A 17,032-nucleotide genomic window follows, 5' to 3' on the forward strand; every position below is an offset into this window, starting at 1 on the left:
TATCCCATTAGGTGGTGAGCAGAGGGAAATCCTCAAGGAAGATGAACTGCACCAATGTTTGTCTCTCCATTCTTTTGGGCAGAGAGAGTCAGTTCCTAGTCTTTTTAGTGTTATATCTAATAAGAATAAAATTATTCATCAAAACAAACAAATAAACCAACACTTGCCATTAAAAAACAGATTAATTACCTGTAATCTGTGCCATTCACAGCAGTCCATGTATACGTTCTGTTTCCTTTGTCAATATATCTCTGGAAAGCAATTTTGATAAACAAGTATATCACTGCACCTGGAGGCTCAGTAAATACTAGGTTTGGCTTTATTATTTAGGTGAAAGGAATGTAAAACTCAATAACAAACAAGCTGTTGGAATTCTTTTGCTCCTTTCCTTAAAATGTGACCTGCTTTGCAATTGCATTTCTTCAACAATTTCCAGATTTAGAACAGATGTTACAGAGTCATCTGCATTCTTTAAATTTAATAAAGAATTTTAGAAGTGCTGTGTCAAGTACAGTGAGCCATAAATTTGGCCTGTCCATTTACCCTTTGTGTCTGTTTGTCAGATTACTTCTTTTTCTTGTTTATTGTTTATTTTAAATACAGGAAAGAGTCTCCCCCCATAGGAATGGCCCAGTGATCTTATATCTAAACAAAAAACTAGTGACAGCAGCAAAGCACTTATAAGCAACCCTATAATAACAAGCCACTATGCCTGTACATACTTACATATACTAATGTCTGTGTCCCTGGGACATTATTTATCCCTGTATATACACTCTATGGCTCTGGTCTTACACCCACTTATGTATTTGCCCATTAAAGTGAATAGGACAGCTCATCTGTGTAAAGTTAAGCATGAGCATGAGCGCTTTCCTGAAGTATGAGATTAAAGTTAGCTTTTCAATTCACTTGCTTCTGGAATGAAAGATGGCACGACAGACAAGTTTAAAAGGTCCCCTGACTTCCCATAGAAGATTTAATCATCATTAATGCACCCCGCTGGAGCAGTTTTACTCATTTTTCCACATTAAAAATTATAAGTATATGCCAGCTGTAGCATATTGCTGCTTTATAGTCAGAGACAAAGATTTATGAGGATGTCTGCAATAAAATCTGTGCAGCTGCTACATCACAACATTACTAATACTGTTCAAATGTGCTACAGTAGATGTTATTTCTGTCCCTGTGCAAAAATAAAAACACAAAAATTAACATGATTATGAAAAAAGGTGGTTTTGGTTCTATTCTGACGTTTATAACTTGAATAACTCTCTTCTCTTGTTATTTTTCAGCACAGCAGGGCAGGTGTAAACAATCTAAGAGCCATTTTGCCACAAAGAAGATGCTTGGAATAATGTGCAATGCTTTGAGATATATGAGTCTTGACTTAAGACTTATAGATGGGTGAACTTATTCAGCACAGATCTTACCCATGTTTATTGACCTAGTACTATTGATTGTCACACTGCCCACCCACTAAAAAAAAAAAGCAGTAAACGCACCTTATCTTTCTATTGCATTTGTGACTTCATGAAAGATTAAGGACACAAGGAATTTTCCTATGCCAAGATGACTATGAGTATGTAAGATTCTCACCATGTCCCTTGGAGAATGGGTAATGGAAATCATTCATTACTGGGTCTCTAGCTGTTACCTGGCCAAGGTCAGTAGCACTTCCAAGCCACTGTCATATAAGGGCTGTTCAATGAACTGTGTAAAATGAATTGGTCGTTTCAGTCTATTTTCTAGTGGAAAGTTGTCCAGATCATAAAAGTCACTATTATATACATTTGGCATCATGTGGGCTCCTTTGTTCAGGATATCAGCAGATAGCCAAGGATTAATTGGGCATGGAAACTGAACAACTTTCAACTACTTGAAGGGGGGTTCCAAAGAGGATGAAGCTAGGCTATTCTCAGTGGTGGCAGATGACAGAACAAGGAGCCATGGTCTCAAGTTGCAGTGGGGGAGGTCTAGGTTGGATATTAGGAAAAACTATTTCACTAGGAGGGTGGTGAAGCACTGGAATGGGTTACCTAGGGAGGTGGTAGAATTTCCATCCCCAGAGGTTTTTAAGGCCTGGCTTGACAAAGCCCGGGCTGGAATGATTTAGTTGGGGTTGGTCCTGCTATGAGCAGGGGGTTGGACCAGATGACCTCTTGAAGTCTCTTCCAACTCTAATGTTCTATGATTCTCCCTAGAGGTGAGCCATACAGGCTAGTATTCTGGCATATTGACAGAACAGTGTAGGAGAGCTTGCATTGCAGCTATGCACACTGCATATGTTCTGAAAATAAATAGAGGACTTCCATTTCCAGGGATATAAATCCAGTATATTATGAAATGTAGGGTGGGAAAGAACCTCGTGAGGTTCTGCCGACTTGAATACATTTATCTTAAAATTCTTTAACTTGTTCTTTCCCTATTTTGGCTTGCATTCTTCCCCCTTGTTGCTAATATTATTTGTCTTAAGTATCTGTTCACAATTTATCTTTTTAGTAAAGATTGAAACTAAACAGACATTAAACACCTCAGCCTTCTTGATGTCATCCACTATTAGCTCTCCTTCTCCACTAAGTAGAAGTCATGCACTTTCCTTCACCTTTCTCTTGCTCCTTGTTTTTAAAGGATGTATATATATATATATATATTTAAAGAATGTCTTTGTATTGTCTTTTATGTCCCTTGCTAGCTGTAATTAATTTTGTGCCTTAGCCTTTCTGGGTACCTCTACACTGGAATAAAAGACCCATGACACAGCCGCAGCTGGGCCAGATCAGTGGGCTCGAGCTGTGCGGCTAAAAATTGCTGTAGAGACATTCAGGCTCAGACTGAAGCCTGGGTTGTGGGACCTTCCACACTAACGGGGTCCCAGAGTTCAGGATCCAGTCTGAATACAAACATCTACACAGTAATTTTACAGCCCCACAACACAAGTCAGCTGACCCAGACCACAGCGGGTGTTTAATTGTTGTGTAGATGTACCTTCCGATTTTGTCCCTACATGCTTGTGCTATTCTTTCATCCAGGTTTCCATTTTTTGTAGGGTTCCTTTTTGATTTTAAGTTCATTACAGAGCTCCTGATGGATCAGATCAGATTAGAACAGAGTTCTGCACTCTGCCAGGACTCTCACATGTTGTGGGATAGACAATGGGTAACTCAGACGTTAATGGAGGGGGGGATTTTATTATTATAGTTGCCATGGATATGTGTGCAGGTAAAAGAGAACTTGGAAATATAAGACACATATGCTTAATGTTAAAGAAAAGTCTGGATTGTGCATAACATTCGAGATATTGTTGAAGATTAATTCGTCATGTGTAAACGTGACCCTCTTATCATGCCAAAGTAATAGAAGGAGTAAGTGCTGGTCCTACAAGGGAGACTGATTTAAATGCAGGTCCTCAGGTTTTCCAGGTTTTCAAGAATTTACGGAAGGAAAACAAACACAACATGCCCATTTGCATCATTTTCTGTCTTTCCCTCATTTTATAAAACGGTCATCCTCATGAAGAAGTCTTGCAGCTGCTCATATTGCATTGTTATTGCAGATTCCCCTTCCTTAGAAGTTTTTAAGGTCAGGCTGGGATGATTTAGTTGGGATTGGTCCTGCTCTGGGCAGGGGGTTGGACTAGATGGCCTCCAGAGGTCCCTTCCAACCCTGATATTCTATGATTCTATGATTCTTTTATTAAAAATAAAATAATCTAAATGCGATGAGGGTGAGAATGCTATGATTAACAACATAATTTTATAGTGACATACATACTTCACAGGCAAATGAAATAAATGGGACCTGACTCTGACCTCACACCAGTTTAATTAGCGTTGTGAGGTGTCCGGTTTTCGACCAGAATACCCAGTCGAAAAGGGACACTGGCCGCTCCGGTCAGCACTGCTTATCGGGCTGTTAAAAGTCTGGTCGGCATCGCAGTGGGGCTAAGCCTGGCAGGCTCCCTGCGTACCCTGGTTCCGTGTGGCTCCCGGAAGCGGCGGCATGTCCCTGTGGTTCCTAAGTGCACGGGCAGCCAGGAAGGCTCCACACACTGCCCCTAGCCCGAGCCTTGGCTCCGCAGCTCCCATTGGCCAGGAACCGTGGCCAACGGGAGCTGCAGGAGTGGGGCCTGTGGGCTTGGGCAGCACATAGATCCGCCTGGCTGCGCCTCCACCTAGGGGCTGCAGGGACATGCCAGCTGCTTCCGGGAGTCACCTAAGGTAAGTGCTGCCTGGAACCCACACCCAAACACCCTTCTATGCCCCAACCCTCTGCCCCAGCCCTGAGCCCCCTCCCGCACACTAACTCTCTCCCAGAGCCCACACCCCGTCCTGCACTCCGAACCCCTCGGTCCCACCCTCCAGCCGTGAACATCCCTCTGCACCCCAAAACCCTCATCCCCGGCCCCATCCCAGAGCTTACACCCCCAGCTGGCGCCGTCACCCTTCCTGCACCCAAACCCCCTGCCCCATCCCAGAACCTGCTCCCACACTCTGAACCCCCCATTTCTGTCCCCCCAGAGCCTGCACCCCGAGCCAGTGCCCTCACCCCCTTCCACAACCCAACCCCTTGCCCCAGCCTGGTGAAAATGAGGGAGTGAGTGAGGGTGGGGGGAGAACAAGGTGGGATGCAGTGAGCAGGGGTGGGGCTTTAGAGAAGGGGCGGGGCAGAGGCAGGGAAAGGGTGATTAGTTTTCTGCAATCAGAAAGCTGGGAAGCTTAAGTTTAACTCAATTGACTTCAGTGGGGTTACTCTGGCATTACACCAATGTAAGAGTAGGCTCAGGCCCAAATTCTCTTACCCATTTCAGTACAGACACAACGCAAGAGCTGGAGACAGTCAAAATGTAGGCTGTTGGTGGGGGAAGGGCAACAAGCGTTACAGCACAAGGGGTGCTGCAATCCGTGATGCATACATATGAACAATTCCATTCGCTACTTTATGGTTTGTTTATATTTATAAGTATAAATTATGATTTATGTCCTTTTTTGTTTTTTTTTAAAGATATATTTTTCCTATGCAATTTTTACATCTCCCCTCACCTCTGAGGCCACAATAGGTCGATTCAAGCCTCTTCAAGCTGCTCCTACTATTTACAATACAACCCCAAAGAGCTGTTGTGGCAGGTCGGAATCAACAAAGTGCCGCCCAATCTGGTTGTTACTCCTCCCCTTGATATACACCCTGCCCCGGTGCCTTAAGGGATGTGGCACAGACATATGGCAGACCTACACCATCTATGGATTCCCCTATTACTGAGGGTTGCCAGCTCATTCAGCTTTAAAGCAGCTTTGTGTTACTGCAAAAGCTTGTTAGGGTTGAGGACCAAGCTTTCTAGGTCTAACTTCTTCGGAAAATAAAATTTAACAACCAAGACAGGATGTTTAGAAACCCACTTTATCCCATAAGCACACTAAGATCCAAAGTAAAATTTAATCTATACTATCACTGTAACTGTTTGGAAGATTCCTTTGCTTATTGTAATGAATCCTAATCTAGGAACTGTAAATTGTATAATCATTTCCCCCCCCGCCACGTTCTTCATATCCAACCAGAATATAATGCCTTACAAAGCAACACATTCCTATACCATTTAAGACTTTTGCTAAGGGATTCATGTAAAGAATTATGACAATGCTCTGCTAAATCCTTGACAACAGAATTCAGGGTCTTATTAACACTTGTATGATTATGAAGCACCAAAGAGAAACAAAACACCCTTGTTCTTAAGAAATGTCTGCTTTCCCTTAGTACAAGCCAGGAAGGTTGGCAACTCTGGGGAGGGTGCGGGGGGGAAGGAAAATATTTGTACAGGAATAATCCAGGAGGCTATTATAGAACACTGGAAAAGTAGAATTAGCTTTTAAATATAAAAGACAGGACAAAATAGAGTTTCTTGTCATCATTTTGCAGTGTTCTGTTCTGAAAGTAGGACAGCCTGTGTTCCAGTCTTACCTCATCTTGAGACTTGACCAATGTTTTAAATGTTCTTTCCCCACTTTCTCCATCTATCATTTTTTTCCGAATCTATATACAAGAAGGTGAAGAAAAAACAAAACCAGAAAAAAACAAACAAAAAAATAAAAAAGGAAGAAGGAGGTAGGGGGAAGAGACAAAAGGAAAATCAAAATCTGGGAGTGACATACAACATGATTAATGTTTTCCAAGATCTTTTGCATCTTATGAGCAATCCTATCATATTGACACATTTGAAAACAACAGCCCGTACACGTCTACTTATCGTACCCCTACGAAAGAGAGCCCAACCCTGTAATTGATACTCTTGTGGAGCAATCTTATTGACACTAGTAAGACTCCTTATGATGGTAAGGACTCTACTTGTATGAGTAACGGTTGCATGACTAAACTCAGTGAGCCATGAGTATTAATTCCTGCACTCTTTGCAAACCCAGAACTCCCAGTGAAGTCAATGGGGATTTTCGGTGCAGAACTAATGCAGATTGCCTAATAACTGTACTTATTCTCATGATAGCTATTTGAAAGTCAGCTGTAGTGTGTCTTAAATTGGATGTGTACAAACTTTTTGTTTCAGTCTGTGTGGATTAACCCTCCCCAAGTTTTACTTTGAGTTTTGGGTTCAATGCAGTACTTAATTGGAACCACCAACTTTCAGCTGGCATTATACTGAAACCTGAATTGCACTGTTTTGAATGATTCTACCATTCATGATGGCACTTCCCATTATATAGAGAGAATAATGGGGAATCTTAATCTTAAAACTATAATCTTTCAAATGACAGGGGTTTTTTAAATGTGCCAGGTGTATAAGAGAAGAAAATACATAGATTCAAAATAAATTTCAGAAACTGTTCACTAAACCTGCATTTCTCTTCAGACAAAAATCATACTTTGTCAGAGCAATGAAAACCTGAAGTCCTCTGTCATTTAGAAGAACAAGAGATTAAGGAAATTGGAGGAATCTGCACCAGTTATTATATTTCAGCTATTACCCAGAACAGTGAAAAATATATACATCATAGCAGGCACTACATTACTGGTGCATCTTACCTCAACTTTAATATCATTTTCTAGCTCAGCATCCAGAAAATCCAGTGTAACAGGCTCCTGAGATTTAGGATTCTGAAGAAGAAGATATTAAACAAATCAAATAATAAAGATCTCTCACTTGATGTTATGAATAGGTTACTGAAATCATTCAAACCCTCCCTGAGACCAAAAAAGACTGTTTAAATAGGATTACTTACCATTCTATCTTTTAATCAGATATAGCATAGTGGATTGCTAGCAGTGCTAGTTCACTTAAAATGGATTTTAAAAAGAGAGAGGTAATCAGGTGAGAGATAATTGGATTAACCCTAAAAACTAGTGCTTGCCTATGGTCCGGCCACACACAGTGTTAATGGCTGAACGCTGCTTCCTCTGCCATTGGTTAGTCACAAATTGTAAGCATGATAAAAGGGTGACCTGTCAGGCAAGGAGTCATTCCTTAACTTTCCTACCACCAAAAAGAAAGGGGAGACAGGCAGTGAGAAAATTTTCTGGGCGACTAGTAATATCAACACCTGCACTCTTCTACAGAAGACTAGTGGCAATGGCATGAGTCAGTTGTGGGTGGAGATGAAAGGGACAGTGAGTACAAGACAAAGGAATGTCAAAGGGATAAGGTCCAATGAAAAGAATCTCTTATGGAAACGTGTTCATGGAACATATAGTTGCCTCAAACAAAAAGTCTGATATCATTTGTAATAAATGAAGCTTTGATAAAGCAAGGTAGTTAGCACATGTAAAACTTTAATCACACGATCAGTCCTACTGACTTCAATGTACTTCAGTACCTTGCTGAATCAGGATCTAAACAAGCAAAGAACTAAAATGGAAATGGTTGTGACCTGCAGAAACATGTCTTCCATATCTCACGTTCTGTATACCAGTGTTTTTCAAAGTTTGGGTCGTGACCCAGTACTGGGTCGCAGCATGTAAAGCACTGGGTCACCTTGCTCAGCGACCCAGCGGCTCTGGTCAGCACCGGCGACTGGGACGTTAAAAGTCCCACTGGAGGTGCTGCCTGGCCAATGGGACCTGGGTGTGTGTGTGTGTGTGTGTGTGTGTGTGAGAGTGTGCGCGCCTGCGGGCGAGAGCTACGCCGAACTGCTTGTGCGCTTCCGCCTAGGAGCTGGACCTGCTGCTGGCCGCTGCCAGGGCACAGCGTGGTCCGCGGTGCCAGGACAGACGGGAAGCCTGCCTCTGCACCCTGGCTGCGCCGCTGACTGGGAGCTGCCAGAGGTAAGTCCGTGCCCCAACTCTGCACCCCAATCCCCTGCCCCAGCCCTGAGCCCCCCAAAACACAGAGCCCCCTCCTGCACTCCAAACCCCTCATCCCTGGCCCCACCCCAGAGCCTGCACCCCCAGCCCAGAGCCGTGACCCCCTCCCGCACCCCAACCCCCAGACCCAACACTGAGCCTCCTCAAACCCAGAGCCCCTCATTCCCAGCCCTGCAGCCCTCACCCCCGCACACTAACCCTCTGCCCCAGCCCTGAGCCCCTTCCACACCCCAAGCCCCTCATCCCCAGCTCTGTTGGGTTGCGGGCATCAAGAATTTTCTTCAACTGGGTACCCAGAAAAAAGTTTCAAAACCACTGCTGTATTCTACTTCAATAGTGGTGCATAATTGTCCTTTAAAACAGAAGGTCACTGTGTTGCACTGAAACCCTTTGCTTCAGCAGCACTTAGCGAATTTTCCACTGGATTTTTTTTTTTATACATAGAATTGACACAATAAAGGGAATTGCTAAAGGGAGTTGTGAGTGCAGAGTGGATTCTGACAGAAAATCAGTCACGCTGCAGCCAATGTGCTTCACATATGTGATTCACAGATCACAAAGGCGACTTCATTCTAAGTGAGGTTCAAGATCTTCTTTTTACACCTCATAATCTTGAATGCATTTATCCTCAAGACACCCCTCTGAGGTAGGGAAGTACTATTATCCCCATTCCACAGATGGAAACTGAGGCATAGAGAGGTCAAGTAACTTTCCAAAGAGGAAGTCATTGGAAAAACAGAGAATTAAAACCAGGTCTCTCAAGTCCCAGACTACTATCCTAGCCACTAGACCATCCTTGATGCACACGTGTGAAGTTAAGTGTGACTATATATGTTTGCTGGATTAAGGCTCTATGTAGGATTGTTACTGTACCAAGTGGTTCAGGGGGCACGGGGGGCATTGGCTGAACAAATCACAAGCCCTTAACAGCTATAACTTTACAACCATCTGTTCCTAACTATCCCTAGTCCTGGAGTAAAAGCTCCCAGCAAAATCCTGGTTACTCAGAAGTTATGCAAGGCACACATGTAGTTTAGGCTTTTAAGTAAAAGGATTATGGGGTATATTTTTTAAACCCTGCGAACATGATACTATGGATTGATTTAGTACAGAAGAGGAACCAGGTCACCAATGTATTTTGTTTTTATTCGCTGGAAGAAAATGTGCTTTGTGTAAATGGGACATTACATATAAAATGGGACTTCAAGGCCCAGCTTAGCTCAGTGGTTTGAGCATTGGCCTGCTAAACCCAGGGTTGTGAGTTTAATTCTTGAGGGGGCCATTTAGGGATCTGGGGCAAAAATTGGGGATTGGTCCTGCTTTGAGCAGAGGGTTGGACTATATGACCTCTTGAGGTCCCTTCCAACCCTGAGATTCCATGACATCATTCCTTGTGATGTAATTAGCTAAGCAAAATTTATTATTGCTTGGTATATGCTAAGCTCTAATTTATTAGGGAGTTAAATCAAAGGGACAGAGGCATCTTCTTCCAGGTGCCACAGGATCAACCGTGCTAATTTATTTTTATAATAAGTCTAAAATGTCTTCTTTCAAAGCTGCAAAGAGTCCTGTGGCACCTTACAGACTAACAGACGTATTGGAGCATAAGCTTTTGTGGGTGAATACCCACTTCGTCGGATGCATGGAGTGGAAATTTCCAGAGGCAGGTATAAATATGCAAGCAAGAATCAGGCTAGGGATAACAAGGTTAGTTCAATCAGGGAGGATGAGGCCCTCTTCTAGCAGCTAAGGTGTGAACACCAAGGGAGGAGAAACTGCTTTTGAGAATGCCTGGTGAAGATCCTGTAGGTGTTGGACTCTCTCTGAGGGGTTGGAGCAAACGTGGTTGTACCTCAGCGCTTGGCTGTATACAATAGATTGTGTGGTGTGTCCAGGATGGAAGCTGGAGGCGTGAAGGTAGGCATAGTGGTCGATGGGTTTTCGGTATAGGGTGGTGTTAACATGACCGTCACTTATTTGCACTGTGGTGACTAGGAAGTGGACCTGCCGTGTAGATTGGTCCAGGCTGAGGTTGATAGTGGGGTGGAAGCTATTGAAATCATGGTGGAATTCTTCCAGGGTTTCCTTCCTGTGGGTCCAGATGATGAAGACATTATCAATGTAGCGTAGGTAGAGAAGGAGTGTGATTGGCGAGAGCTGAGGAAGCGTTGTTCCAGGTCAGCCATAAAAATGTTGGCATATTGTGGGGCCATGAGGGTGCCCATAGTGATGCCACTGGTCTGGAGGTCTATATTGTCACCAAATTTGAAATAATTGTGCGTGAGGATAAAGTCACAGAGCTCAGCAACCAGCTGTGTTGTGGCATCATCAGGGATACTGTTCCTGACAGCTTGTATTCCATCTGTGTGCGGGATGTTTGTGTAGAGAGCCACTACATCCATGGTGGCTAGGATGGTGTTTTCTGGAAGATCACCAATGCATTGTAGTTTTCTCAGGAAATCAGTGGTGTCACGGAGATAGCTGGGAGTGCTGATGGCATAAGGTCTGAGTAGAGAGTCCACATATCTGGACAGTCCTTCAGTGAGAGTGCCAATGCCCGAGGTGATGGGGTGTCCAGGATTTCCAGGTTTGTGGATCTTGGACAGTAGATAGAATAACCCCGGTCAGGGCTCTAAGGGTATGTTGATTTGTTCCTGTGTTAGTGTAGGGAGTGTCCTGAGTAGATGGTGCAGTTTCTTAGTGTATTCCTCAGTGGGATCTGAGGAAAGTGGTCTGTAGAATACTTTCAAGATAACACTGAACAGCACACTGACACACAGATACCCTCGCACCAACAGCACAAGAAGAAGAACTCTACATGGACTCCCCCTGAGGGTCGAAATGACAGTCTGGACCTATACATGGGATGCTTCCACCAACGTGCACAAGCAGAAATTGTGGAAAAACAACATCGCTTGTCTCATAACCTAAGTTGTGCAGAACGCAATGCCATCCACAGCCTCAGAAACAACCCTGACATTATAATCAAAGAGGGTGATAAAGCAGGTGCTGTTGTCATCATGAACAGGTCTGACTACCAAAAGGAGGCTGCCAGACAATTCTCCAATACCAAATTCTACAGGCCACTTTCCTCAGATCCCACTGAGGAATACACTAAGACCGCTATGCCTACCTTCACACCTCCAGCTTCCATCCCGGACACACCACACAATTGTCTACAGCCAAGCACTGAGTTACAACCGTATTTGCTCCAACCCCTCAGAGAGAGTCCAACACCTACAAGATTTTCACAAAGCATTCTCAAAACTACGATACCCACACGAGGAAATAAGAAAACAGATCAACAGAGCCAGACGTGTACCCAGAATCCTCCTGCTGCAAGACAAACCCAAGAAAGAAACCAACAGAACTCCACTGGCCATCACATACAGTCCTCAGCTAAAACCTCTCCAACGCATCATCAGTGATCTACAACCCATCCTGGACAAGGGTCCCTCACTTTCACAGGCCTTGGGAGGCAGGCCAGTCCTCGCCCACAGACAACCCGCCAACCTGAAGCATATTCTCACCAGCAACTACACACCGCACCATAGTAACTCTAACTCAGGAACCAATCCATGCAACAAACCTCGATGCCAACTCTGCCCATATATCTACACCAGAGTCACCATCACAGGACCTAACCAGATCAGCCACACCACCACCGGTTCATTCACCTGCACGTCCACCAATGTAATATACGCCGTCATGTGCCAGCAATGCCCCTCTGCTGTGTATATTGGCCAAACTGGACAGTCCCTATGTAAAAGGATAAATGGACACAAATCAGATATCAGGAATGGCAATATACAAAATCCTGTAGGAGAACACTTCAACTGCCCTGGACACACAATAGCAGATTTAAAGGTAGCCATCCTGCAGCAAAAAAACTTCAGGACCAGACTTCAAAGAGAAACTGCTGAGCTCCAGTTCATTTGCAAATTTGACACCATCAGCTCAGGATTAAACAAAGACTGTGAATGGCTAGCCAACTGCAAAAGCAGTTTCTCCTCCCTTGGTGTTCACACCTCAACTGCTAGAAGAGGGCCTCATCCTCCCTGATTGAACTAACCTTGTTATCACTAGCCTGATTCTTGCTTGCATAGTTATAACTGCCTCTGGAAATTTCCACTCCATGCATCCGACGAAGTGGGTATTCACCCACGAAAGCTTATGCTCCAATATGTCCGTTAGTCTCTAAGGTGCCACAGGACTCTTTGCCGCTTTTTCAGATCCAGACTAACACGGCTACCCCTCTGATACTTTCTTTCAAAGTGATGGTCATATCCTTTTTTTTATCCTAACAAACAAAAGTTCTCAAGATGTAGCCCTCACATTTTGGCAGCAGCTAATTTATAGTAGCGGGACAAAAATTAGACTTTCTGCAACATTTACATGGCCATTATACAGCATATGAATATTTTACTAAATAGTGCAGGTATGAATCTCCTCCTCCTGATGCCAGTTTCTCTCAATTGATTTCAATGTAGCTAGTCCCAATTTACATTGGTATGAGTGGAGAATCATGTCCTATATGTCTTGTTAGGAAATGTATTAATCTAAATGATTTTGGAGTACTGGGGGCCAGTAGCCCATCTCTCTGTCATACGAGTGCTATAGTTCAATGTAATTCAATGTAAGATCAGTCCCTAACATTCTTGAGAAACAAAGGTGCAAGTTATTGGATGGATGGTGTTTTCATTCTTTCAGTAAGTAAAAGTTACTCTCTTGTAAGAGAAGAAGAAGAAATTTTATATTTCAAATGAAAGTATACGTTGGACAGGTTTGAACAAAGGACTCTAGGCTAAATACAGGCAATTAACCACTAAATGTGTATTTATAATTGCACAGGAATTGCCAGCTCTTATTCATCTAGAACATATACAATTAATCAACTTTAATGCAGCATCAATAAAATACATATCACAATTCATTACAAATATATCTTTTGCTATTCATCAACTTTTTTCCAACAAAATCACACCCAACAACAAATAGCAAAAGGCTAAAATGTAAAAGCAAATAAAAAATATTTCCTTACATGCAATGGATAATGAATAGCACGATCAAACCCAAACAGCATGCATGGAGGCATTGCCATGGCAGAAGTGGCATTGTGAAGTTTGTATCCCATTCCAATACACAAAAGGACAGAAAAGAAAAGAAAATGGTAAAAAATAAAAAAAGCCATCACATCAAATTAACATCAACTTTTTCTTTCAAATGATAACCTGAGCTAGTCTTAGTTAAGGAGGCCCAGAGGTTAGATGACTGATTTAAAACACAAACAAATAGTGAAATTCATGCAACAAAAATATGCATTAAATGCATCTTGCTGTTTGGTTTAGGGTCTCAAAGTATTTGACTAATTTGTACCTTATCTATCCCAGCATCCTTATGAAGTACATACTATTGTCCACATCGTACAGATGAGGAAACTGAAGTGAGTGAACATAGATCCTGAGACTTGCCAAAGGTCACAAAGGAAATCTGTAGCAGAGACTGAAATAGCAATATTAACTCCTAGTCCAATAGCTTAACTGTGGGTTTTTTTTTCCTGAAGAATGTGTTTTATTTCTCAGGTATTTGGGCTCCATAACTTTTCCCTTCCTCTAGGTTGTCATTTGCTTGGTTATTTTTTTGCGTGCGTGCGTGTGTGTGTGCGTGCGTGAAGAAGAAACAAACTTTCTATAAAGTTTGTTCTTCTATTTACCCATTCGGACATGCACACAAACAGACTAAATAAGCTCAACTACACTAATAAGACCATACAAGAGCACGACTTAACAAAACGAAACAGAAGTACATCACCAGAAGTGAAGCATGCAAACAAGGTTAGTGCAAATCTACTTTCAGCCTGGGCAAAGAAGAGCAAGGATATGTTATTTTTGTGGAAGAAAGAAAGAGAGAGAAAGAAAGAAAGAACTGGTGCAGCAACATAAAAGTAAGTTCATTAAACTGTCATCATTGTGTGCTTTGAAAGGATTTTGAGAGCAGACCTATATCATTACATATTCTTAGAATATGGCATCTCTCTTCCTTACTTTGAATTACAAGAGTCTAGATTTTACCCTGTCCCTGAAAAGGTAAAACCTGAAGATGTGGACTGTCAGATTCTTTTATATACATTAAGCTAATCCATGATCAGGCTAAATTTGGAATCGTGGGTAAAATCATGGCCCTAATGAAGTAAATGGGAGTTATGTCACTGACTTGAATGGAGTCAGGATTTCACACTGTTTCAGTGCTAGTTAATTAATCTTTGTCTTCTTTACATAAGATGCTAACTTCATATACTAAATTATGTAACACCCTAAGATGGACTCCCATATGCGTAGGATATTAACATTATATACTGTATTTAATTTTTTGGATTGCTATTTATATCATTAAACCATTCTTTTTTTATATTTCACTGTTTTCAGTATGTGTTTTGTACACAAGGACTTTTATCATAATTCAAATTGCATGACCTGTCACTTATTTTCTTTCTGTGCTTAGTGAGATGGCTTCTAGCCATAGATGTAGTTATGCTGGTTGAGTGACAGATAACATATGCACCACTTTTTGACTTCCACATAGAAAGCTACACAAATCACCAAGATGCCATGAGTGTGTTATGATACAGCACACACTGTACAATAAGACATGGCAATAATTTCACAAAGAATGATGCAGAATCTTCCCCTGGCTTTCAGGTTTATGAAAACAAATCTAGCATAAGCAGTCTCCTTTTTCAAACTGCAAATTCATTTCCAAGTCTGAAGAATAATGTTTACAGCACAGCTCTAATTAGCAGCTATTAGTAATGCATCATAATTTAAAGGAACATATTCAGGTACCATCGTCAATAATCATTTAACAAAGAAGGATGCAAACCTCATGCTTTGGAAGCTGTTTGTCAAAGTAAACAGTTCCCTAGTTAGGTCCCTCCTAATAAGCAGAGCAGAAGCTTTCTAAATCTAATCTCCAGCTCTATGCATTTTAATGCACTAATGATCACCTCCGTCCACAGTTACCTGGGCATTGGGTCTCCTTTTTCTCACATTAACTTTTGGTATGCCCACACCAATATGCTGAAGTAACAGAAAAGCAGTAATTTATACCTTCATGCCATTAACACACAGTTAATTATTTATGGTCTATACTCTACCCCCAAGATCTACTCTTCTCCAGTGTGCATTTTCCTGGAATCACAAGACTAAGCTCATTTTGACAAAGTAGTTTCAGAGTTCTGAGTTCTCTGTTAGCATCACATGTCTCAAGCTGCGCAAACAAACAACAAACAATGGTAAAGCAGGTGAATTAAATTAATTGAGAGCTTTACATCTACATAACCAGCACATTCTACCAGAGTTTTAATAGACCACAGAAAAGCACATTCCTTCTCACTCATCACAACATTTGCTCCTAAAAAAACCCACCTGCCCTTTTGTTTTTCTTTTAAAAAGAAAACCAACATATATATAGTATGAAGTGCATAAAGTACATAGGACCTTATTCAAAGTCTACTGAAGTCAATGGGAGACTTATTCATAGAAAGGCTAGGATCAGGACCTTAATGAACAGTGGGGTAAAGTACGTTGATATCAACAGTAGAGCCAGGGGTTCATCCATTTTCTATTTCAGAATTTGTATCCTATTAAGACTGAACATGTTGAGAGAACTCCACTGACTTCCCTGATTAGATCTATCCATTGGGATAACTGATTCTGGCTCATGACAATTAATATATATATATATAAAATTGACATCGAAGTGTAAATTAATATTTATAAATTGATCATCCCTCATTTAAAAGTTCATGTAAATGAGATTAGAATTGAACTCGTATTTTGTTAAAAATATGATTTTGTCGATTGTGTAACATAAATGATGGTGTTTTCTCAAGAACATCAGAATAAAAACCTTACAAGTTCCTAGTAAATGGTGGGGTTGTTGATTTGTGAGTTGTTACTGTAAGGCAATATTCCAAAATGTTAATTATGTTGAACCAGTTTTGATTTCAGGTTACAGATTGTAGGAAGGAAAGCAAAAGGCATTCAGAAGAAGGAACTAATGACACTCCAGCACACCCTCACCTCTTCAAAAGTAAATGAGTAGGTATGTTTTGGTATACATCTATTGAACAATTTCTGGCAAAGAGGGTTAAGACGTTGTTCGTTAGTATATTAAGTGCAATCAGAAAATTCAACTGAAAATTAATATAGTGTGTTAAGAGAAGATCAGGAGTTTTATAGCTGTCTTTGTAGTGTACCTTAGTGTGAGACGGCAGTTCTTGTATCAGTCTGAATTGCATGCACCACCCCAAACAAACTGGCAGTAATAAAGTCTAGTCTGTATAACTGTTAATAATAATAATAATAATACGTAAATGAAAGCATGCTTAATACTCAGTTTTTACATTCTGCAGAGGACATAAAAACACAATATATCATTTATAAAATAACACATTTTTAAGAACATTCTGAAACAGCCATTGGAGAAGTACTTGGGGGACATCTCTACTCGTCTTCGCTGGGCTTCAGAACCCCCTTTAATTAAAAAAAAATCCATACTACTACTACTACTATGTGGCACTGAAGTACATTTTGGAAATAAATCCACATGTGAAAATAAATGAGGGTTTCCAAGAAAACCAATCTTAAAGTCATGAGATTAAGTGAGTTTTGGTGAATATGATATTACTTAAAAAGGCAGTACAAGAAATTACTCTTAAAGTGCTGGAATG

At 41.5% G+C, this 17,032-nt stretch overlaps 1 protein-coding gene across 2 annotated transcripts in view; it reads right to left on the reverse strand.

Annotated features, from left to right (window-relative positions):
* CACNA2D1 (calcium voltage-gated channel auxiliary subunit alpha2delta 1) overlaps positions 1-17,032 on the reverse strand; it is a 651,754-nt gene that overhangs the window by 54,915 nt on the left and 579,807 nt on the right. For both annotated transcript variants that reach the window (XM_074942556.1, XM_074942557.1), the window contains exons 19-21: positions 7,027-7,098; positions 5,953-6,024; positions 190-251 (exon numbers count right to left, since the gene is read on the reverse strand). In XM_074942556.1, coding sequence (XP_074798657.1) covers positions 190-251; positions 5,953-6,024; positions 7,027-7,098 — 206 coding nt within the window. The remainder of the gene's footprint in view (positions 1-189; positions 252-5,952; positions 6,025-7,026; positions 7,099-17,032) is intronic.

Source organism: Natator depressus, chromosome 1 (genome assembly GCF_965152275.1).
Source record: "Natator depressus isolate rNatDep1 chromosome 1, rNatDep2.hap1, whole genome shotgun sequence".
Lineage (NCBI taxonomy): Eukaryota > Metazoa > Chordata > Testudines > Cheloniidae > Natator > Natator depressus.